This window comes from Lottia gigantea (assembly GCF_000327385.1).
Source record: "Lottia gigantea unplaced genomic scaffold LOTGIsca_63, whole genome shotgun sequence".
Lineage (NCBI taxonomy): Eukaryota > Metazoa > Mollusca > Gastropoda > Lottiidae > Lottia > Lottia gigantea.
In genome coordinates, this window is record NW_008710145.1 from 1,423,804 (window position 1) to 1,448,436 (window position 24,633).

Here is a 24,633-nt window from a genome sequence, read left to right on the forward strand (position 1 = left end):
GATTAGTTCAGTCAAAGTGCCTGCATCAATGCCTTTGACAAACACGAATGTGGAGAATGTTAACACAAGTACCAATAAACCCACTCCATCGAATGTAGTATCCAATTTACCAATTTCAAGTCGCATTGTTTTGAAAACCCCCGTAGACAAACCAGCTCCAGCAAACAGAAACTCGATTATCCTGAATATAAAGGCCGTTAATATGACCAACTCCGCACTTCCAGTGGAACCAAACCCAACTAACACCAATCCAGTAACTACTATCACCTCCAATCCAGCGAAAGATTTAACCAACCAAGTTGTAAACATGAACAAACAAAAATCACCAGTCAACAATGTTATGACAAACAATGCTATTATCGATCCTTTTGTAACAAACAATGTTTCAGTCGATCAAGTGCCAGTCATGACAAACAACCTTCCAGTTCACCCTGTGTCAGTCGTGTCAAACAACGTTCCAGTCGTCTCTGTTATGACAAACAATGCTGTTAGTAATCCAGTTGTAACTAAAAATGTTCCAGTCGATCCTGTGTCGGTCATGACAAACAACGTTCCTGTCGTAACAAACAACGTTCCAGTCGATCCTGTTGTAACAAACAATGTTCCAATTGATCCTGTTATAACAAAAACTGTTGTAATTGATCCTGTTGTGACAAACCATGTCCAAGTCGATCCTGCTCTAGTCGATCCTGTAAAAATGAAAACTGTTCCAGCCAACCCTGCAGTAAAAAGCAATGTTCCAATTGATCCTGTTGTTCCAGTCAAGCCTGTTGTGACCAACATTGTTTCAGTTGTTTCTGCTGTGTCCAACAATGCTCTATCAAATCTTGCAACAACAAACCATGTTCCAGCCAATCCTGCAGTCACAAACAATGTTCCAGCCAACCTTGCAGTCACAAACAATAATTCAGTCGATCCTTCAGTTGCAAACAATGTTCCAGTCAATCATGTAGTAACAAACAATGTTCCAGCCAATCCTGTAGTAACAAACAATGTTCCAGCCAATCCTACAGTAACAAACAATATTCCAGTCAATCCTGTAGTAACAAATAATGTTCCAGCCACGCCTGTAGTAATAAACAATGTTCAAGTTGATCCTGTCGTAATCAAAAATGTTGAAATTGATCCTACTGCAACGAATAATGTTCCAGTTGATCCTGTTGCGGCAAACAATGTGCACATTTTGCCGATCATTCCGAACAATATTCCTGTTCAACCTGTTGTTACAAACAATGTTTCAGTCGATCACGTTGTGACAAACAATGTTCCAGTCAATCCTGCTTCGACATACAATTTTCTAGCCAATCCTGCGATAACAAACAACATTCCAGCTAAACCTGTATTAACAAGCCATGTTGAAGTCGATCCATTTTTGACCAACAATGTTCCAATTGATTCTGTAGTGACCAACAGTGTTCCAGTCAAGCCTGTTGTGACAAATAATGTTCCAGTTTTGCCGATCCGAGCAAACAATGTCCCATCCGAATCTGTTGTCACAAACAATTATCCAGCCAATTCTGTAGTAGCAAATAATTTTAAAGTTGATCCTATTGTGACCAACAACTATCCAATCGATCATGTTGTCACAAATAATGTTCCAGTTTTACCGATCCGACCAAACAATTTGCCAGTCAACATTGTTGTGACAAACAATGTTCCAGTTGATCCTGTTGTTACAAACAATGTTCCAGTTTTACCGATCCGACCAAACAATAATCCAGTTTTGCCGATCCAGTCAAATAATGTTCCTATCGAAGCTGTCGTAGCGTTGGTACCTTCTGTGTCAAACAATGTTCCTATCGCATCCGTTCATCCAGTTTTACCATTAGATATCACAAACAAAACATCAGTTTCGCACACTGACCCAGGTGACCCCGGTGCTCTAATCAAAAATAAAAGCCCACTGGCAAAAACTGTAATCGAGTCAATTCCTATAAAACCAGGAGCAATAATTAATACTGGTCAACTGCAGCCAGGTGGTGCTACCAGCAGTTCCGTTTTATTGCCAACTGCAGAAGTCCCGTTTACCCAAGGACAAAGAGACCAATTGCTAGCTTTAAATACCGTAGCTGATATTGTTAACAATACAACGGTGAGTTGTAATGTTACAGATATTAATTGTTTTTATAAGTATATATATTTAATTTGTAATAATTTATTTAAATTTTGGAGGTCACAATATAAAAAAATTTATTTATAATTCCTAGTTTTCATCTTTTTTCAAATTTCACTGCAGGTTAATGGTAGTATTTCACCACCAGAAAACCAACAGTCCAGTGTCGCAGTCCAACCAAATATTAACCAACCTCCCACTGCAACATATCCCATTGTGAGAGGCCCAATAGAAGCACTTACTAAAGTTAAGCAACAGCCAGTATCACCGTCGCTGACCACTTTTAATAACCTTAAGCCAGACAATGCTTCAAAGATTGCAATGCTTGCAAATACATCGGAAGTTGTTTTAACACCCAATACGAAATCTAGACAGATCAATACAACCCATACAACGTACATTAATAAGTTCACCACAGTGACAAATTCTCCATTAGCAGATGTATTTTCCGTGCGTCAAGGACAAGTTTTCAATCCAGCAGCTTTAACACTCAAAGCATCTCATTCCTCTGTATCTAACAACCAAGTGACCACAAGCCACAGTAATCATTCGGAAGTGTTTCTGCAACAGCATCACAACTCCAGTGTTCCAACTGTCATTACCACTAATAATGTGGAGAGGAGTAAACTTAACCTTTCAAACCACGATAATTCTCGATTCGTAGATGTGTTTGCCCACACACCGGTCAATACATCCACTAACACACGCAGGTTAACCTCTAACATCTTCGACTCTCTACTGAAACAAGGTCACCAATTAGATTACATCCTGAAACATACCCGCAATGTTCCAGTCTGGCATTCATACACACTTTATAATGGAAGTGTTTTAACCTGGATAACCATTGATGCTAACTCGTCTACCAGTCAACAAGTATTGGATCAGACTTCCAATAAAAGAACTACCATCTCAACAGGGGCTAGCCTTGGACAAATTTCAAACGCTTTTGATCCGGTTAAACCAACTGGAGTTTTCTATCATCCCACCAATGCACAACCTGTTGCAAAGGCTACTGGCAAATCACAGGCCTCGACAGCCCAAGTTGGTGAACAAACAGTATATAACGAAACTGGCCTTCTTATCGATCCAGAGCTGAGTCATTTGGAACCAAACCAAGTCTCCAATACGTCAGATGCAACAGCTAATAACAATAGAACTGTCAGCAATACCACCTCAACACCACACGTTGTAGAAACACCAGCAAATGAAGAGAATATACCAACAGAGGTTGGAATAGCATTAGTTCCAGAAGTCGGTATTGTTGCTGACCAAAGTCCCGTTCTAAGCTCGTCTTTGGTGGATTCACCAAAGGAAATTACAGAGATATCGAGCAGCAAAAGGGCAAAAGTGCCCAATGAAGTACACAGTTACTCAACCGCGACCAACCACAATACAGTGACAGCTGAAACTCCTAAACTGAAGACCAGTATAAGTCAAAAGAACACAGATGAAGTAATCACCAGCCTCAAGAATCTTATCCAACGACATCCATCTACCACTCACACTAAAAGGAAATATACATCAGCCGAAATTAAGAACTTAAACAAAATCAATCCGACACGATTGCTTTTCACCATCGCTGATCCCATGGACAGTACCACACTACCTACTACAAGCACAACAGTGATTCCAGCAACGTCTACAGTCATTGATCAAACCATTCACAACACAGCAATCAGTAACAACCGCAAAGATCCAGTTGGTAGAAATACTCAGACATCAATATCATTTAATGAACCAACTCTATCTATAACATTGGGAAAAGCTGACAGTGTTTCTAAACCCACAACCACTCAACCATCGACATCTGACTCATTTAATTCAAAAGATTTTTCAGAACTGAGAAGTATTTTGGCATCAAACGGAATAAAAACAGCAGAAGAGCTAAATCAATTGGTGAGTACTTTTATTTCATAAATACTGTACATGTATGACGGCCAACAATAATTGTTCACTCCTGAATGAGAACAGTCTACCATGAAATTTCTGCTTGGGCTCTCCGCCACATAGATTCGGCTTTACGAAAACTACCGAGAATTGCCATAGTGGACCACAGCCATATACGTCCACCACGGCATGCGGATAGTAAATATTCAAGGTTTTGGGGCAAGGGCAATAACTCTGCTTCTAACGGTCGAAAATAGCTCAAATTCGAATTTGATCTTCGTTTTATGAATATGTATACACATACCGAATTTCATTTGATTCCATCAAAAAATGTAGTTTTAGAGTGTTTACAAGCAAATGGACGGACGGACGGACCGACAATATACGCCCACATAGAGAAATGTGGGTGTATAAAAAGGAATGAACATTGAAGAGGCATCATATAATTCAGACAAAAAAATTGTTTTCATATTTTACAGTTGATGAAGAAAAGTGAAACAGAAAACAGACAAAAGTTAAATTCTATAGCAGAACATTTTACTAAGACGGACAATAAATGTCCTAGCGATAAACCATGTTTATGGTGTCGTTCTTCCCCAGCATGGAGTTACGTGGACGGTATGTCTGGATGGTGTATGAGAAACTGTAAAACTCAATCCTGTGTTCATTCAAGATGTAAATGTAAATGTGTCGACGATGATGAATTCTCCACTCTCTTAAAAACTATAGCTTCTAGTGATCTGAGAGGCAAATAACAGTGCACCAGCGTGAATGAAAACAGAAAAATCCAGACGAGGTACCTTGTCCAAGACGCCATATAGCCAAAATAAAAAAAAACAACCGAGTGATAGATGGATTATTTGTGCTGTTTGAATTTTGTAGATGGTGAATGAATGCATGCAAGAATATTGTTGAGTCTGATATTTTATTTTATTATAGTTAAAATTACGAATTCGGGATCGTAAGTGATAAATATTTACATTCTTCAGAAAATGATGAAACCCACAGAATTACATTCACTAGTTATTACAATGGATACGGAAAAATGTTTACTTTAAACATGAAATTGTAATAGCTCATTTGTCGAAATGATATCAATTCCCAAACTTATAAGTAATATTTTGAAAGATCAAGATAAGTATTTACGCACATTGTTTTTATCTTAGATAATCCAAGGGGAAGGCTCCTGGTTCAGTGATCAATTGTAACTTACCTGAAGGTCCAAAGTTCAATACTGACATAGGTCGAGAATATCAATTTTTTTAACTCAGTTTCCCCCTGTCAGTGATGCAGGTCGGAGGGACTGACCTGGGAAATGTAGTAGATCCATCGACAGCTGGAATTCGAAAAACGAGTAGGTTTGATGTCACAGCCTCGAGAAAATTTGTAAATAAAGTGTTGCCCGTTAAACCAACCAGGTGCAGAAAAGTAGGACTTTAAACACCATTTCATTTGGATGTGCTTCATTCTCGAAAACATAACCAAATATAAACCAGATTGAATCAGTGATCTGATATTATAATGGTTTGATGACCATAATTATGATGACTGGAACACTAAAATCATCTTGAGTTAAATTTGTGAGAATTAGGTTCCTGAATGACAAGACAGTTATAACGATAAACCATATTTTTATTTTATACTATTTTGTCCATAGTAATTTGGGCTTTGTAAATAGAACAATTTAAATAATTTAAAGTGCCATTAACGCATATGGTTGCCTTTGTCTATAGCCGTAGCTTTTGATTATATTTTCAGATTTTATCATTTATAATTTGCAAATGTATACTGGACTATGTACTGTTTCGAAAAAAAGACAATTAAAATTTAGCTGGTCACTTCAATCTGTTATGGATTCAGACGAACATTGCGTCGCATTTATATTCTGTAAAGTGCTGTAGTCTTAGAAATGAAAACGCATGTGAACTTTTATAGCAGTTGAGAAAGCACTGATATTAAAACGACAGGATCCTGAAGAAAAGTGTGAAAAACTAGAGTATCAAATTCTCAATTTACATTTCAGTCGATATTTTGTTAGTGTTTTTTGCTTTTGTCATAAATATATATTTCAAAACACAATCCATTGGTTTATTTTTGTAAATTTTTCATTTTGTTCTACCACTTCATTTTTTCCATGATCAAAATTTTGCAATTTTACAGTACAGTTTTGTCCAGAGAGCGCTCCCGATGTGACGACGGATCATTAAGTCTGTTGCAATAGGAAGTGTACTCTAGCCATTATGTACAAGTGGTTGCCTAGCAAGATACGCCCACTTTCCTGATACATTTTCAGTATATCAAGGGAAGTCACTTATCTGTGTCTAATCATACCAAAAATCTAATTTGTGCAAGATATTGTTGATTTAAACAAAGACACATTATTTAATAAAATTATGTCATAAACTGCCAGTTCTATCGCCAACAAATTTACTAAGTCATGGACAATTACTCAAATTTCGTTGATCGAAAAATTGTCAAATTCAATCTGAACTAAGATCTCATCATTATAATTGATCATACCAAATTTTATTTAAATCGGATGAAAACTGTACTCTCTATTGTGTTCACAAACAAATTTTGACGCGTTATTCATAAATCAAGGGCAATAACTCAAAAACCATTCATCGAAAAAAAGCCAAATTCGAACTTGTCCAAGATCTCATTATAAATATCAACACCAAATTCATTTAAATTGGATGAAAACTGTAGTCTTAACTTTATTCACAAACAAATTTTGACGCGTGTTTCATAAGTCAAGGGCAATAACTCAAAAACCATTCATCGAAAGATAGCCAAATTCGAACTTGTCCAAGATCTAATCATTATAAATATTCACACCATATTTCATTGAAATTGGATGAAAACTGTAGTCTCTATTGTGTTCACAAACAAATTTTGACGTGTTTTTCATAAGTCTAGCTCAATAACTAAAAAATCATTCATCGAAAGATAGCCAAATTCGAACTTGTCCAAGATCTCATTATAAATATTCACACCAAATAATATTTAAATTGGATGAAAACTGTAGTCTCTATTGTGTTCACAACCAAATTTTGACGCGTTTTTCATAAGTCAAGGGCAATAACTCAAAAACCGTTCATCGAAAGATCGTCAAATTCGAACTAGTCCAAGATCTCATGAATATAAATGATCACACCAAATTCCATTCAAATCAGATCAAAACTGTTGTATATGCGTATATATACATGATTTATCAAAATAATAATGCTTAATCTTTTGGTGGGGTGTTATAAATTATATTTACATTTTACACAAATGTACATTGTGCCATTTGAACTCGAAAAGCTCGTATGGTATTTTGAATAATAGTGAATCTTTAATTTTTAATCCTTTCAACTGCAGATTATCAAGGAATTTTTGAGCATGTTTTAATACAGTTAATAAGAGGTGGGCACCGCCAATTTTTTTTATGCTATTTGAAATAAACTGGGCCCCTGTCTTCCCCTCCCTCCTTTTGGGGCCTCCACTGATCAAGTGGCAATTTCTTATCAGGGGAGGTGTTTGAGTGTACAAATCTTTGAATTGAACTTTTTATCATCTTTACTTTGATCCTACAGAGATAATATGATGGATTAGCTCACGACAGCCATGGTGTGATTTCTTAAATGTCAATGATAAAGTACATAGACCCCATGTTATAACAATGTCTACTAGATTGAACGTCAGTTTATTGATGGGTGTTCAAGTGAGGCCGTTATAAAACATGCTATTTAAACACACTATACATTTAACATGATTTAATTAATTGTTGTCCTCCATCATTCATGACGCATTCTCTTTTCTTTTTAGACTGGATGACATTTCCTTAAAGTAAAGTTTAAAATAACCATGTCGATATATGAACGGATCCAGGCGAAACTCATACAGAACAAGTTCGACGACGGTATATTTTGACCGGATGGTGACATTTTGCTTATTCATTAGATCATTTTCAGATCAGATAGGTCAGATCAGTGTACCTTGGAGTTTCACCTATAGGTACTAATATTCTCAAATCTATCAGCCTTTGAAAATAAGGACCTATCCATCAAAAAACACTTGACCACTTGTTAATATATAGGCCTATATTATATCATACTTGGTGTTCCGGAAGCAACAAGTAAATAAAAGAAAACATAAAAACATTTCACGTCTCCACAAATAGAAAAAGTTGATTTTTTGATCGATATAGACCGATGTCATTTACATAAGGTCATTCATCAAAAACAATTATTTTCATTTCATTTGTAGGATAATTTGAGGAGAATCCTTGTCAATGCTATTCAAATATTTCCCACGACATATAGGCCTACGTTTTTATTTACTATTATCGGAAATATTAACCTTAGTAGGTTCATCATAAATCATAATTAATACCTTAAGTTTGGGTCGGCATGACATTTTCTGATTCGTATATGATCATCTATGATCAATGTCATTTCCGGTCTTTTCAACGACTGCTTGCACTCGGAAGCTTCTTGCTCGTGGTGAATCTGACCCATCCCTTGATTGAGTCGATTCAAGTGCAAAAACAAATGAAAAATCACAGTGGTATTCAGTTTCTTATGTTTACTTTCTGCACAAAACATAAAGACTATGCCAAATCCTCGATTGTCATCCCTTCGAATCCACCCCAATAGTGTTGGAATGTCAATAAACGTAAACCTTGGAATAACTCAGTCGGTAGCGAATTTGATTGTCTACTGCTAGGCGATTTGGTGGTTTGAATCCTCTTCAACGTAAGAAAATTCTAATACAACGGCCATTGTCGGTTTTCAATACTTGGTCACTAACAATGGCATAGACAGGCATAATAAAAACACACATCAGGTACTTAATTTGAGGCCAAGTTCGATTAATAGGTGTAATAACAATATATAGAATACACAATAATCTCTTGTTAACATTATAGTATTCTTTACACTATCATGTCATCTCATAATTCATTTTGAGTGTATATATAGAAAAATATGCTTTATCACGTAAGGCCCTTCGCGATAAGTGATGTCATCAAACACTTATAGTTTTAGTGGATTTAGTGATTGAAAATTGGAATGGTGCAAAATGACACTATCAGATTATCAGATACACATATAAAGTTATAAAAGCTCGTTCCAATCACTTCAATAAAGTCTTTGGACGCTTAAAGTTAAAGCTATAAAATTGATTGAAGAAAGACCCCCTGGGATATGTCAATAAACAGAATAAGTTCAATTCAAATGTAGGTCTTCAACTTTCAATTTTCTTCTCACGGCTATTTATTTGTTTATTTCAGACAATGATAAATTTGTAGAGACCATCATAATATAATTGATAAATTATTATAGAAAGTTTATGGAGATGAACTATCTGTGTTCTGTGTAAAAGTTATGTCAAATCTAAGTTTATAGTTTTATATCTGATGATATTCTTTTTGATTAATAGTTTTTAATAATATCCTTTATAAGATGGACAAAGCACAAGCCCAACTTTAAAACACTTACGGATTGTCCCTTATACGACCAATGAAAGGCAGGCAGCGACTGTGGATATGCAAGTAGCGAAATTTGCCAAAGCAGTGGCCTTGTCCTACATCAAACGTCGATAGAGGAATCTTTTAGCGCACAAGGTGGTTACCAGCCCAAATAACAACATCTTTTCAAGTCTTTAAATGACATTTATTAATGTTGAGTACGATATATAGACACAGCTTTGTGGAATAACAATCACTGGTTAAAGTTTTATGCAGCGTACAGGCACAGAATGATAAGAGGTGATGGGCAAACTACATCAAAAATGTTTAATTATTACATGTTTGGAGATGTGGCGAATCAACTCATAAACAAGCTTGAATAGAGTGAGGGTAAACTATTACAAACATGTATTAATTTAACGTTTTTAATGGTTTTTTTTGCGACTGTTGGCAACTCATCGGATTCATGGCAGTGTATTACGCTTAAACCGAATAATCAACCAGCTACATGAAAAAAAATTCCTAGATCAGTTGATAACACTCCATCCATCAATGCTTTTCAATTTCCGACAGTTTTAAGGTCGACCTGAGTCTCATTTCACAGTTTGTCTTTTGATTTGACACCATATTGAATTCGAGGAAACAGGATATTCCCATTCAATTAGAGAATTTGATTCCCTCGAATTCTTACAGTTTTGAAAGGAACGGCAGAAAATAGTTTAATTCCCTAAATCGAACCCTAACGGTTTACAAGATTAAATCAATAAACATGACATGACATGACCGTGATATGCAAAAATAGCTGAAAGAAAGACACACTTTTAGAAAAGAATTCCCCGAGTGACATTATTGAGTAGAAAGTTATGATGTATGATGTACTAACGTTGACTGTTATTTGAAAAAACTATTCTTTCTTGTCGTCAAATGCATGCAATTCTCACAAATTAACATTTTAATGCTCATATTCTATTGTCGTTTCTTTTTTAATTATAACAAATTTTTACATGTTTTTACTATATACCCATATTTTTTTACCCATATTACTAAAGATGGGTTCCCTTTATCAGTTATGAAAATGAAAATGCTAATACATGTAGACGTATGACATGGAAAAATACCAGTTTGTTATGTCCATAATTAATTCATAATTAGCTAAGTTAAAAGAGAATTACCAGCAGAATTCCAATGCGTAACAGATCAAGAAAAGTCAAAAAGTCTTTTTTTTTAGTTTATCCAGACTGTACATACATGGACATTTATGATTGGTTAAAACTCTTAATTATAAGCAATAAGAAAATAATGCTATGATTAAGGATACATGATAATTCATAAGAAACACAAATTAATCAAATAGTTTGCTGAATTTGACACTAAAAAGATAAAGAAACCCATCTTTAAATATATACAATTTCATTGTTAAGGCCTAATGTGACATAGAACAACAACCTACACAGGCCTCAAGACCGTAGCATAATTCAAGTTAACACAAGTTAGTTATTTTATTACCCTTTTAACCTTTGCCTGTAACATTAAGCCATGATTTTATGAATTCATGCTATTATCTCCCTTGGTGGAAAAAACAATTTGCTCAGACCATGTTTCTTTCATATAAACTTACTTCTCTAGTTTCTTTCGTCAAATTTTAAATAACACACACAAACGGTATGGAATTTTAGATCTTATTAGGTTTATCGGCAAACGCCATGCAGTGCGCAATTATTGAAATCCGTAGGCAGCCAACATTGGTACTTGTACACTTTTCCATGTCAGTACTTCCAATGCATCTTAGATAGAGAAAATCTGGGCTACTAATCTGAAATTACCTCATTTTATGTATCTTTTCGGGGTTGACCACTGCAAAGAACACAAGTTAACAAGTTCAAGCGTACACTGAGCTACCTGTGAGCTGACTCCTTAAAAACATTTCATTCCATTTCAAAACGCACCATGATAATTTTTAAATATTTTGGCCCCTCCCCTGACCTTCCATTCCGCAGCATTTTAAATGAACAGAGCATCAATTGCTATAGACAGTTACGTACTTGATGCTGGAAAGAAGTTTGATTTCGTCAAGTCTAAGTAATTTATTTTTAACCAGAAATAATTATAGTTTATATACGACCACGTCCCACTTTGTCCACATTAGAGACTGTGAAGATGATGGATGTCGTCCGTCAGACTGCTTGGTATGTGTTATCAATAACTTCTCAACAATATCACTATTATATCATTATAGTTCATTGATGGTTAAAGGTATTTCAGAGACTTTCTAATGCAGATGACGTCGTCAGGTTCCACACATTACAAAATTATCAAACGACTTGATTGATATCAATTGCAAATTATTAGAGTCAGTTTTCCTGGAACCACATATTGTTTCGGCGGATTCAATTTTTAACTTAGACTTTGTATTATTTCCTTGTAAAATAGCATGCTTTACAGTGTTGTTATGTATATTTATCGATTGTCTCATTTGTGAATTATTTTTGGTATCGATGCAATCAAAACATTGTTGTTTTTGGGGTATTTTTTTGCTGAAACAGAATCTTTAATAAAGCGTTTTTATGTTGTTGATGAGAAGCGTGTTAAGTTATGCAAGAAGGTAATTAGGTGTAGATAATGTAAGAGATGTAGATGTAATATGTTTGACATGTTATTAGTATAATAATAACTAGTACATTAGACCAATCAATCAATCAAACAGATCAATAACCAATCACTATCATAATCTGTCCACAGTTTCAAATTTAACATAATAATATATCCTATGAGATCTTTATTACACTATGAGGTTTTATTATTTAGGATATATTTTATATATTATTGTAGAAATATCAAATGGACAGAATATACTACGTGGAAATATTCGAAGACAGCCAAATAATCAACAGGTCAGTTCCAATTTAAATTTTTCTACTTGCTAATTTATGCTAATAACTATCTCATAAGTATAATCTCATTCAGTGAGCCAGAATTTTTTTTTTCTATTTTATATGGTCATATTGGATTTATATACCAAGGCGTGGTAAATAGCCAAAATTACCATTACAGGTATTTACCACGGCATGGTATATAGTCAGTGCCAAATATTACGCGTAAGATGTTGTTCACGCTACTTCAAACAGACTATAGCCTATTTGAATGTACTTACGAAACGGAGTTGAATACAAAAAAACTATCTTCTTTAAATCAGACAATACTAAATAAGGTTACAGAACATCAAATTATAGTTATCTATCATAAAAAAAACCAATCTATTGCAGTATTTATAAATAATTTATAATTTAATCTTTTCAAATTGGATTTCTATAAAATGTACGTATAACCATAGTTTCCACCTCGAATACATGTGCAAATGGAAATAAATAAGTCCATTATCTCATTTAAAGCTTTTATTATGGACTTACAAGTGAGATCTTTTTCCTTTATCCAAAATTCCATGCAAGGCTATGGCCTCATAACCGACATCGTTCGTTCAAAACACCCGTTTACAAAGTCCTATCGTGTTTCATTTGGCCAGTCGACTTCGTATCGTGATCAGGAAAAAAATATTCGAATTATTTATAATATTCACACATTTCTTTAATACAGCACGAGGGTGAATGGTATATGAATACAGACTTCCCTACTCGTATGAAAAATAGAATGATTGATAAAAATTCCCACGAAATTATATTGTCTGAATAAGACACGGTATTTAGAATTTTAATTGTTATGGTGGTATATAGGACGATGTATAACTGATAGTTTTGTTCCCTTGCAGAGATCAAGATTTGTTAATGGACGGAATCGGAACAATAACGTGATAAATCGCAATGATCTCAAGAGCCAGAATAACCCTGGAGGTCAACGACCAACATTGATTAACCAGCTTAGAACCTCACCACAGATCAGTGGAACTTCAAGACAAAACAATAGAGGAATAATACAAAACAGTGGCAGGATAGCACAGAACAGTGGTCGAATATCACAGACCAGTGGTCGAATATCACAAAACAGTGGTCAGATAACACAAAACAACGGTCGGATAGCACAGAGCAGTGGTCGGATAGCACAGAACAATGGTCAGATAGTACAAAACAACGGTCGAAACAACTGGTCGAATAGCACAAAACAATGGTCGGATAACGCAACACCGTGGTGAATTGCGACAAAATATTAGACAGTTTAGGCAGGATGGCGGTGGGGTGGGTCGGACCGGTGCTCGGACATCACAGATCAACACACGTCTAAACGCTGGTCGGGTAAGACAAAATAATCTTCTACAAGGCAGTGACGTTCACCAGCAAAGAAATGGTCGAGTATCAGATAACTACAGCCAACTCCAGAGGCTTGCGCCGTCATTGCAACAAACACAATATAACAATCGGATATCGCAACGCGGAAATCGAATACAACAGAGTCTGGTTAATCCAAATGTTCAACGTCAAAATAATAGTAGATTGTTGCTTTTAAATAATGAACAGAAGACTTTAGAAGTTAACGAACAATTTAAGAGAAATCAAATTGCACGAGGAAGTGAGGGACAGAACTTGAGGTCGTTCCCTTCAGTGAATATGCTACAAAATCCTTCTCCGAAACAAGGAGGGATCAATAGCTCACATGATTCCAGGCCCAATAATATTAATTCAAGACAACGTACTATGATGCATGCTCTAAGAGTTCTACCTGCAATCAACCAAATTACTTCAAACAGAAACGCCAGAAACAATTTACAACAAATCAGTAATAATAGGGGTTTAAAAGGTGATAGTGAGGGGTTGGTCGAAAATGCATCCCCCAGACAAAAAATTGGATTAATAAACCAACTTGGAGGACGGAGGAAAAATCAAAAGAGGGACGAAAAGAAAAGGCTACGGTCACAACGACCACAGATGGTTAACCGTATTCTTGGAAGAAACATAAATCAACAATTGAACAGCGAACAACACGTTTCTAACAGAAATGAAAATGTGTTACCCTATGTCAACCAAATAAATAGAAACCAGTTTCAGAATGCCCGACAATCACATCATGTAAACCAAATAAATACAGACCAATATCAGAATAAACAGCAGATTAATCAACATACATCACGAGGCATTAATAATCTCACCCCAGATTCACCCCAGAATGGATTACGCAAGCAGGGTTCAGATCAATTGCCTCTTCGACAGAGTTTTCCCCTGAACACATTGCAGGAACCTCAAATAAGTCAACCAAACGACTTGATCGAACTGACACCAAATGACAGGTTCTTCCCTGGCTCACCATCGTCGCTAAACAGAACAGTTAAACAGTCCACAGGAAATGGCCAATCGCTTCTGGTTAATGATGTAGGAAACATTCTACTTTCACACCCTCTTGGCGACAGTGGGACTGAGGTGAAGACATCGAAAGAAAAACAACTGAAAAACGAAGAAATTAAGTCGCAAAGAGAGATAAATCCCCGGAGACTGCGCAACCATCCGCGACTTAAAATTCTTCCTGCAGGTCAAGCTACAAACGTACGGCAAAGAAGATTGCGGTATCGGCTTAGAACGAGACTTAATTCAAGATATCCTTCGATAAGGTCATCTCCGAGAATCCAACAAAGAGGGTCAACCAGCTATAGATTTGGTATGACCGAAGTCATAACTACTTCAAAGCCAAGTGAATGGCAAGGAATAACACTGAATCCAGATTTTCACAACCATATGAGTAATTTAGGACACAGTGTTGTTAGTAATGTTGACTATATTACAGATACTCTAACTGCTGCTGCTGACCAAAACAAGATCTTTCAAAATAACAATGACACAGATGACAGACTGGGAAAAAGCAAACCTCAACCATTTCAAAGACGTCCTATTCCACATCCTAATCTGACTGAGAGGCAAATTACAATGCAAGAAAGTTTTAAAGAACCGACTTCACCCATAGATATGATGTCCCTGCAAGAAACTGACATGCTAAGCCAAGAAGTAAACGATACATTAGCTACAATTATGACAACTAGCAAAGTTTCCGACCGAATAACAGATAGTTTGAAAAACAGGACAACCAAGAGCAATATTGAAATAACTACCACATGGCCTATATTTTCAGATGAGGTTATTCTTAGAAAAACAGAGGGGCACGGTACTCATCCTACATCTCCATCAATTAACATGAGGGTTGAGGAATCATCTAATGATATTGCCACTCCCTATACCGCCGAGGGTTTGGGTATTTCATCTATTAAATCACAAAAATCTAAGAGTAAAAAGCCGAATGTTCCTAAATACATTAAGAAAGCTAGTGGAAAACATTCCATACCATCTGAAAGGTTAAATAAACAAGAACCTAACTTGAAAAATATCAATAAACCTGCTTCAAGTGATATTCCGTGGATATGGCCAGATTTCCCAGCCTATGATTCAGATCACAACCCCTTTGATGAAATACAGAAAATGATGCCTTCCACAACAATTCCAACGACAAAGGCTTGGACAACAACACCGATGACGACAACAGAGAAACCATTCTACAAAATCTTAGATTTTAATCCTTTTAAAGATACCAAAGTTAGGGAGAATTCAAAAGGTAAATCGAATATTCTAACTGATTTCTTATGGGAAAACCCCATGGAAAGATTGAATTCTCTCACCAACAATTTTGATATGTACAAACAGTTGGCAGCCGTCAATAATGATTTCGGCCTCACACCAAATGCATTTTCTACTGACAAAACTCGCATCCCACCTCCACCAGCATTTAAACCACCAGTAGTCCACAAGAAAAAGACAGAAATGCCGAAACTGCAAGAATCCAAATATTCAACATTTGGAAACATCTACCTAACCGGTGGAAGCACAGGCGTGAAGATTAAAACTATTGATGTGAGTTCTCTTATGAAGAAAACAACCAAATCAACCGTATCCATAGATACCAAAGTAGCCAAACCTAAGGTACCAGCACCATCTCGGAACATCAAGAAAGACAATATTTCGCAATTTCCAAAGATAGTTGATATTCTAGAGAGAACCAAAGCTACTACTACAAATGGACCGACAACTCGTTATCCAACCACAATTATTACCACATCTTCTCCAAAACCAGCTATTGTTGTTACGACATCCAAACCACTAACTACCCAACCTACAACTAGAATAACTACAAGATCAATGACAACAATGAAGCCTACAACTGCAAAACCAACCTCTAAACTGATCACAACTACAAGACAATTAACAACACCAACTATTTCAACACTATTACCAACGACTCAAATAGTTAATATGACACAACACGAAGAAAATGTAAAAGCAGAATTGGCTAAAATGAACGAAATAATCAGGGAATCTCTTATGACTGGTTTTATTAGAACTGGATTGCAAGGAATTACATCTTCTAGAGGAAAGAATATCCGAACAGATGAGATCGGTATTCTGACTATGAGGACACCAGAAGTAACATTCAACCCTACTACAAGACAACCTTCTACACTGGCAACAGAAAAGACTAATTCTCAACCATTTATTGGTATCACTGAACAACCAAGATACAACCATGATTTGAAATTATCTGCAAATTATATCCCAAGTTTAGTTCACAGCACCATAGATATGATGACAGAAAACGCAAAACCTTCCAATACCACACTATCGCACAATCACAAAGGTCACAAAAATTCAAACAAACACAACCAAATTATTATGAAACAACCGCAAATAGTTACTGAAACAAGCTCTCCTGCGATATCAAAATACCAAAATGCAACAACAGTTGTAAAGGCCACGAAGACTTCTAAAGATGCCGTACTTCCCACGACCACCACCAAACAATCTTTCAACAAATCTGAAATCATTCAGGAAGTACAGGAGGAATTGTTGAAAAATAGTACGTATGTAGATGCACTTGTAGAAAACTATATTTTCAGACACCTCATATCACCTCAAGAAGACCCACTTTCTGCTCTACTTGGGCCACATGGTCAACTACCATCGGTAAATCTTCAATCATTCGGCATATCGAGTAAGAATATTCAAGCTAATGCGGTGGGGTCAAAGACTGTAGATATACCACAAACAACAGAAACTTATATAACATCGAGTTCATTGCAAAACACCAACTCTTATAGATATGACAACCGTACAGATCAAAATAGAACACAGAACAAAGTCTTTGTGAATAGGTTTACTACACTAAGTCATAAGATGTATACCACGGAACCAACTCACGCGCCTACTTCACAATCAGTAGCAAGTACACTGTCTTCAAAACTGACCACAATATCTGACATAGATAGGGACATTTACAGGTTACTTTCTCAAGACATAAACTCCTTTATGAAAATGCTCCAAACAACACCAACATCAACTGTCAAACCTACCACAACAACTGTTAAACCAACCACAACAACTGTCAAGCCTACCACAACAACTTTCAAACCTAACACATCTGTCAAGCCTACCACGACAATTGTCAAACCTAACACAACTACTATCGAGCATACCACAACAACTGTCAAACCTACCACAACAACTGTCAAACCTACCACAACAGCTGTTAAACCTACCACAACATCTGTTAAATCAACTACAATAACTGTTAAACCAACTATAATAACTGTTAAACCTACCACAACAACTGTTAAACCTACCACAACAACTGCCAAATCTACACCAACAACTGTCAAACCAATTACAACAACTGCCAAACCTACCACAACAACTGTCAAACCTACAACTGCCAAGCCAACCACAACAACTGTAAAACCTACCACAACAACTTTAATGCCAACAACTGTCAAACCTACCATAACAACAATCAAACCTACAACAGTTAAACTAACTACGACAGCCAAACTTACCACAAGTACACTCAAACCAATTACATCATCTAAAACAACGATAACACTACTCAATATAACCCATAGCCAAAGGTCAACAAAGAAAACTACGAGCACGGCAAAGCCAGAAATTCGACCCACAACAACCACTTCTGAAAATGAAATTGTTAAAGAGGAAAAGCTTTTCAACAAGTTAAAGTCATTAATTCAAAACTTATTTTCATCAATTTCTACAGAGCCCGGAGTAACAACTAAACCCGATTCTGAGAAACATACCTTTAGGCCAACAACAACAAGAATGACAACCATTTCAGAAACCAGTACTCCCTCTGTTGTTTCAACTACGAACCAATATCAAAAGGAAAATACCATAACCTTTACCGAAAGAACAACCTTAATACCAACTACTAGCACTACAGAATCACCAGAGAGCAGTTCAACGATCCGTACAACCACAAACCCTACAACTGAAAAGACTGTTCAGACAACTACAACAAGACCAACCGTTCATTCTGATGAAGCTCTTTACAAGAAACTCTATGATGATCTGTTTTCAAAAATGTTTGCAAATTCACACAATCCACCAATGCATCATCCATTCATTCCAGGTTCTCCTTGGCATATTCAAGGCCGGAATAATGTTCCATCACAATTCTTGTCACCTCAGTTTCATTTTAATGGACAACAAGTTCCATATCCAACTGACTTCAACTCTTGGACAGCCATGCATCATCCTGGCTTACTAGCTAGAGGAATTTCACCAAATAATTTCTGGGATAGATCAATGAATCAAAATCCATTTCATACATCGAACAGAGCTTTAGGTCGTAGTTCATTTGATACATCTTCCACTTTTGAACAGAAAATAAACCCCATGTCAAATAACATCCCACCCAATATTGCAAATTTAGAAAACCAAAATATACTCAACAACAAATCTAAAAGTAAAACTAATCCATCTCCGGACGTCAAGACTCTCGTTTCTGTACAGCAAAGCAATTTGGCCAACACACAAAATGATAAATATATTTTTACTACATCCAAAACCAGACCAGTAATAAAATCTTCAGTTCTTCAGAAATCTCATGCTTCATCATATTTAAAAAGTGTTACCTCCCCAGTCACTCCACTGACGGCACAACAAACAGTTACCACGGTTCCAATACATAATAAAAGACTTAAGATCCAAAAGCTGGAATTTAAAACTACTACTGCTTCTTCGACGAATAAAAAAGGTCACACCAAACCAGACAATTCCAACTCAATCACTAATGACCATATAGTTAAACAAGACGACCAAGATCCGATGTCGAAACACAAATATGATAAGATCGTTGCTCCTCGTGAACACACAGTTCAACTAACCAACAAACCAAAGCAGAAATTTCAATATACGACAAGTGGACATACAACCGTCCGTCAAGACATGTCGCCAGTGAAACTGACTAGCACTACGGATGCAGTTTTCTTGTCGGATGGAGAAATCATATATACAACTGAACCCTCTATTGACGTCACAACCACAGACAATCCATATGAAACCAATACCATTGAAAGTTCGTTTGAGGCAGAAACAACAGAGCAACCACGTGTTGTAAGCTCTACGCAATCTATTGCTGTTAGTCCGGAAATTAAAACAACAACAGAAGACCCTTCCCAGTCTTTTCAACTCAGGGAAAGTACTATAGATGGTTCCTTAAGTGATCACACAACGTCATACGCTTTAAAAATCAATCAAAAGGATACATCTATCACAGCTAATCCTACTGTAGAACCATCGAAGATGGGTGTGCGAGGTCACCACCAAAATGCTAAACACGATTCTCTTACAAAGCATCATCAACATCATCTTCCAGATCTGTCTCAGGATACTATCTCTTCTACTCAAAATCGTGACAATGCGTTGAGTAATGAAGTGTCTGATCTTGCTCTGATTAACCAGATGATCAGAAGTTTGATTGGAACTAATGAGACTTTTGATGGATTGTTACAATCAGAACCAAATGTAACTCGTAGTAATACAGGTGAGGTTCTCTCTTCGCATTCTGAACCAGAAAATCGGCTTGTTAACCAAACAGTTCAAAGACAAAACGCAGATGGTTCAATTAATCAATTAAGAATGGTAACAACAACTCCCGAAACAGGAAAAAACCGATTTGGCAAACCTCCGTCTAATCCATTCATCTTTAATCATCTTCCTAATCGCCAAGATACACGAAATAGTCTACAATTCATGACAACTACTACAGCACCGACACCGAGACCCAACCCATTTTTACGGCATGTGCCAAGCATTAATCCGAAATTTGCCTTTGTACCACATAATAGTATACACAAGGCTCCTCCACAACCAGGCCAGAGAAAAAACCCATTTTTAAATAGAGCACCCACAATTAATCCACTATTTTCATTCAACAAAAGACCTGAAGAAAACTCAATAATTCCTTCAAAACAAAACATTGTCACAAAAGATGCAATTATGAAAAAATTTATGGAAAAGAAAGTAATACATTCACATGACTCTCAACTAGTTCCTGATGAAACTGGTTCTATGGGAAATCATGTTCCCAATAACTCTACATCAATTCTTCAAAAGGTGCTGATGAAAACTTTAGTTGAACTAGACAAAAGTCGAGTGGATCCTATGAAAAGCGTTCGCAGAGGACACAGTTTCGCGGATAGCCCCCCTATCCAGGTTTCAACCAGGATTACTACAACTACGACCAACCCACCAGTAGAAGAGGGTGGAGCTACGACAGAAGAACCTGGAGACTTAACAACTATGAACCTTCAAGATATCGAGATTGGTGATATACAACCAACTTTTCCGCCAAATTCTACCGTGCCACCAGGCGGTGAATGGGAGGAATACTATTACTATTACTGACATACACAAGAATGGTATTGGGGTACATGGGAATAGGAAGATCTATCTATATATCTACTATCCTCTATAATTGTGAGGAGCCAAGGAATATAATTGTCTCATTGTATTGCCTGTAAAGTTATATATTTTTTGAATAAAATATGTTTATGTTAATGTGTATTTGGATAGATTGCACTGATTGTATTGTATCTTCAAGGGTGTGTACTAAGCAGAGAGGCGAACAGAAGTTAACTTTCAACCATATTTTATTCATATCAACTCTGCATCCTTATTGCTATAGAGTCCTATTCGCACCGTAGTTTTTTTTCTTCAACTTTTTGTGCGCACCTTCGCTTCTGATCAAAGAAAGTTGAAACTATTTTATTTATATTTGCGATATTCGTTATGATGAAATGAAACCAGAATCGCCAACAGTGTCGTTCAATATGTATAATTCTGTAAAGGTAAAGAAAAAATCTATCTAAATGGAATTGCCATCATAAGTGGATCAGCACCTCAAGTTTTCACTAGGATTCTTTTTTTTTGAAATTGTGATTTCTTTTCCATGAATCACCAAAATCTTTAAATTATATACTGATTTGAATGGACAAAGAAAAAGAAGTACAGTTAAAGGTCAATAACTCTTTTTTATACCCAAACGACCAGGCAATCTTGATTTGATTTTATCATTGAGGAAATCGACTGATCCAATTAATTATATTCCAGTCAATTTCTGATAATCAATATAGCAGTCAGTAGATATTACAGTCATTAGAGACTTAGTTTCACAGACTGTAGTCTTCTGACCTAAATAACCTCTAAATATTTCTAAAATATTCATAGAAAAACTAAGCCATCAATAAAATCATTCAAATGTGAAAATCAATCTATAATTCATTGAGGAACGTCTATAGATCGATAGTCAGGCGGAATGATTGTGGCTGGTTGAACCAAGGTTGGGGATGTTATAGAATATTTAGAATCTTGTATGAAAAGATAAAACGCAGTTTAGAAACTAAGCCAGAAAAGCTAGCAGGTTGTGTTTGGCACTATGATTGCTTTCTGTAGTCAGTTTGGCAGTCCAACCAGGTAATCTCATCACAATGGTCAAGGTGTAACGTCTTACTCTTATACCTTGACTGCGATAGTCCACTGTCTTGTTTCATGGTCAGCGATTTGATTTGATTGTACGCCAGCAAATAAAACCAATCAGAGCCATCGACTTCATGGTAATTATTTTTTACAGTATTTATTTCGAGGGCTCAGAATGGCTGTTTTTGCTAGCGTACAATCCAATCATATTGCTGCATTCGCCAATGTCGGCCAAACAGAAAAAGTGGGACATTATAGTCAAGGTATAAGATGAAGACGTTATTATACCTTGACAATTTTGAAGATAAGGTTACCTACCCTCCAGTAATGTATTTACATCGGTATGTGTGTTGCAGGTTCAGCGTTTTATCATTCCCCAAAATATTGAATCATGCAGCTGAAGAATGAGAATTGAATAGTTCACACCATATTTGCATTTGACTTTTGACTGATATACAATACTTTCTACATATATATCTCTAATAATAACCTCATTCTTGATTTCTAATCTTCTTCTCTCGTCTTTATATCTCTATACTTTCCACATATATCTCTAATAATAACTTCATTCTTGATGTCTCCTCTCCTTCCCTCGTCTTTACATCTCTTATACTTTCCACATATATCTCTAATAATAACCTCATTCTTCATTTCTCCTCTTCTTCCCTCGTTTTTATCTCGTTTACTACGCTTCTTACCCCATTCTTCGTGTATCCTCTTCTCTATAGCTCTTATACTTAATAAATCTCCCTTTTCTTCTTATCCTATTCTTCATTTCCCCTCTTCCTACTTGTCTATATATCTCTCTTAAATTATTCTCTCTTATTCTTATTGCATTTAGCTATCTGTGTCATTTTTCATTTGTACTCTTCTTCCCTCTTCTTTATTTCTGAGTATACTTATTTCAACTCTCTAATTCAAACCTCATTCTTCATTTCTCTTCCTCTGCCCTCGTCAATATATCTCATGACTATAACATCTCTATATCTCTATATCTGCTTATCTCTTTCTCACCTCATTCTTCGTCTTCCATTACTTAACATAATTCTTCCGCTTAATTTGATGATCGATATTAGGATAGAGGTAAATCTTAATTAGCGTTCTCACATTCAGTTAAATCAAAATCTTAGACGACTTAATCCAATTTAATTAAAAGCCACACCCGCCTTTCATATCTTACATTTTCCCATTTTGATAGCACGTAAAATATGAGACATAGCCTTATTCAAATGTCATGCATGTTATTGTTTATAATAGATTCGCTTCAATGGCTTCTTATTCACTGTAATACGATAAGGCATAAAGGCTTAACATAAGGTTACACCCTTATTGACTCCCTATTTGATATTATCAATGCCTTAGTGCACATTTATTATCACACGTGTATGTTCTTACATCGACATTTTGATAATTCGTGATTGAAAGGTATGATATTATCAGATTTTCTTTTCCTGTCCACATTATTAAGGGTAGACAGGTAGGCCTATAAAGGTAATCTTAGTACCCAATTGAGGTCACATCCATATACTGTTACATTGGATAATACAGTATATTGACGTCTTAGCTTAGGCCTACACGATGTTAGGAATAGTACAATAGGAAAAGGTATGTTGTTCATCATTATGACATGAAATGTCTTTTTCTTTCGGATGCCTATGATATAATTTACCTCAACCTCGGGGTCAGATTCAGTATAATATCTATTATGTGACACCATCAAACATGTAAGCCTATTGTGCTGTAGCGTCTCTGTTTTCTGGATGTCCTAACTACTATTTAGGGTTTAGGCCTTTTGAAACATTAAATGAAATGAAATAATGTACGCCCTACTTCGTTTTAAAACCATATCATTAACCCTTTATAGTCCTCTCGTTGCCTATTGTGAATAATTGTCTTGTACTTTGTTCTTATCTTTTGTCAATGTTATAATGCTCGTGGGATATTTTGCTAGTTGCTATAGTGAAATCAATGCACAAGGTATATATATGATGCTTGTTACATTTATTATTGATAAATAGATACGACTTGAATTTCAAAATTTTAACAGTACTGTTTATTGTATAGTATATTATGATATGAATTATATTATTCTTTACAGTATATCGATATAACTTATGTGTTGGCTGTTATTGTTACTCTACTCGGCGGCTGTAAACGCTTCAGTAGGCCTACACTTAAAAAGTAAGTTAGGCTTTCCTTAACATGTCCGGACGTAGACTAATTATTTAAATGCTCGAATACTCTCATTTGTAATCAGATTACGTGCAATCCGATTTTAATTTTTTATTTAATTCTTAAATTATATTCATATTTATATATGAAATTAATAGTGTTTTGCGTCTTTTACGATTCTTTTCTGAACTTGCTTTGGCTGATGAAGACTGACAACGGCATGCAGTGTACAATGAGGGAAATTTTGCAGTGGTAGGCCC

The 24,633-nt window shown here is 35.9% G+C and overlaps 2 protein-coding genes across 2 annotated transcripts; both read left to right on the forward strand.

The window, feature by feature from the left end:
* Window positions 1–202: 202 nt before the first annotated feature.
* On the forward strand, window positions 203–6,077 carry LOTGIDRAFT_235365 (hypothetical protein; the record flags this gene model as incomplete). The annotated part of the gene is made up of 3 exons (XM_009064560.1): window positions 203–2,092; window positions 2,237–4,009; window positions 4,480–6,077. The coding sequence occupies 3 exons, from the start codon at window positions 203–205 to the stop codon at window positions 4,753–4,755; spliced, it is 3,939 nt and encodes a 1,312-aa protein (XP_009062808.1). The 3' UTR covers window positions 4,756–6,077.
* Window positions 6,078–12,044: 5,967 nt separating this feature from the next.
* On the forward strand, window positions 12,045–21,130 carry LOTGIDRAFT_167099 (hypothetical protein; the record flags this gene model as incomplete). The annotated part of the gene is made up of 4 exons (XM_009064561.1): window positions 12,045–12,054; window positions 12,282–12,343; window positions 13,216–13,516; window positions 13,560–21,130. 4 exons carry the CDS (start codon window positions 12,045–12,047, stop codon window positions 21,128–21,130), a joined length of 7,944 nt encoding a protein of 2,647 aa, XP_009062809.1.
* Window positions 21,131–24,633: the final 3,503 nt, after the last annotated feature.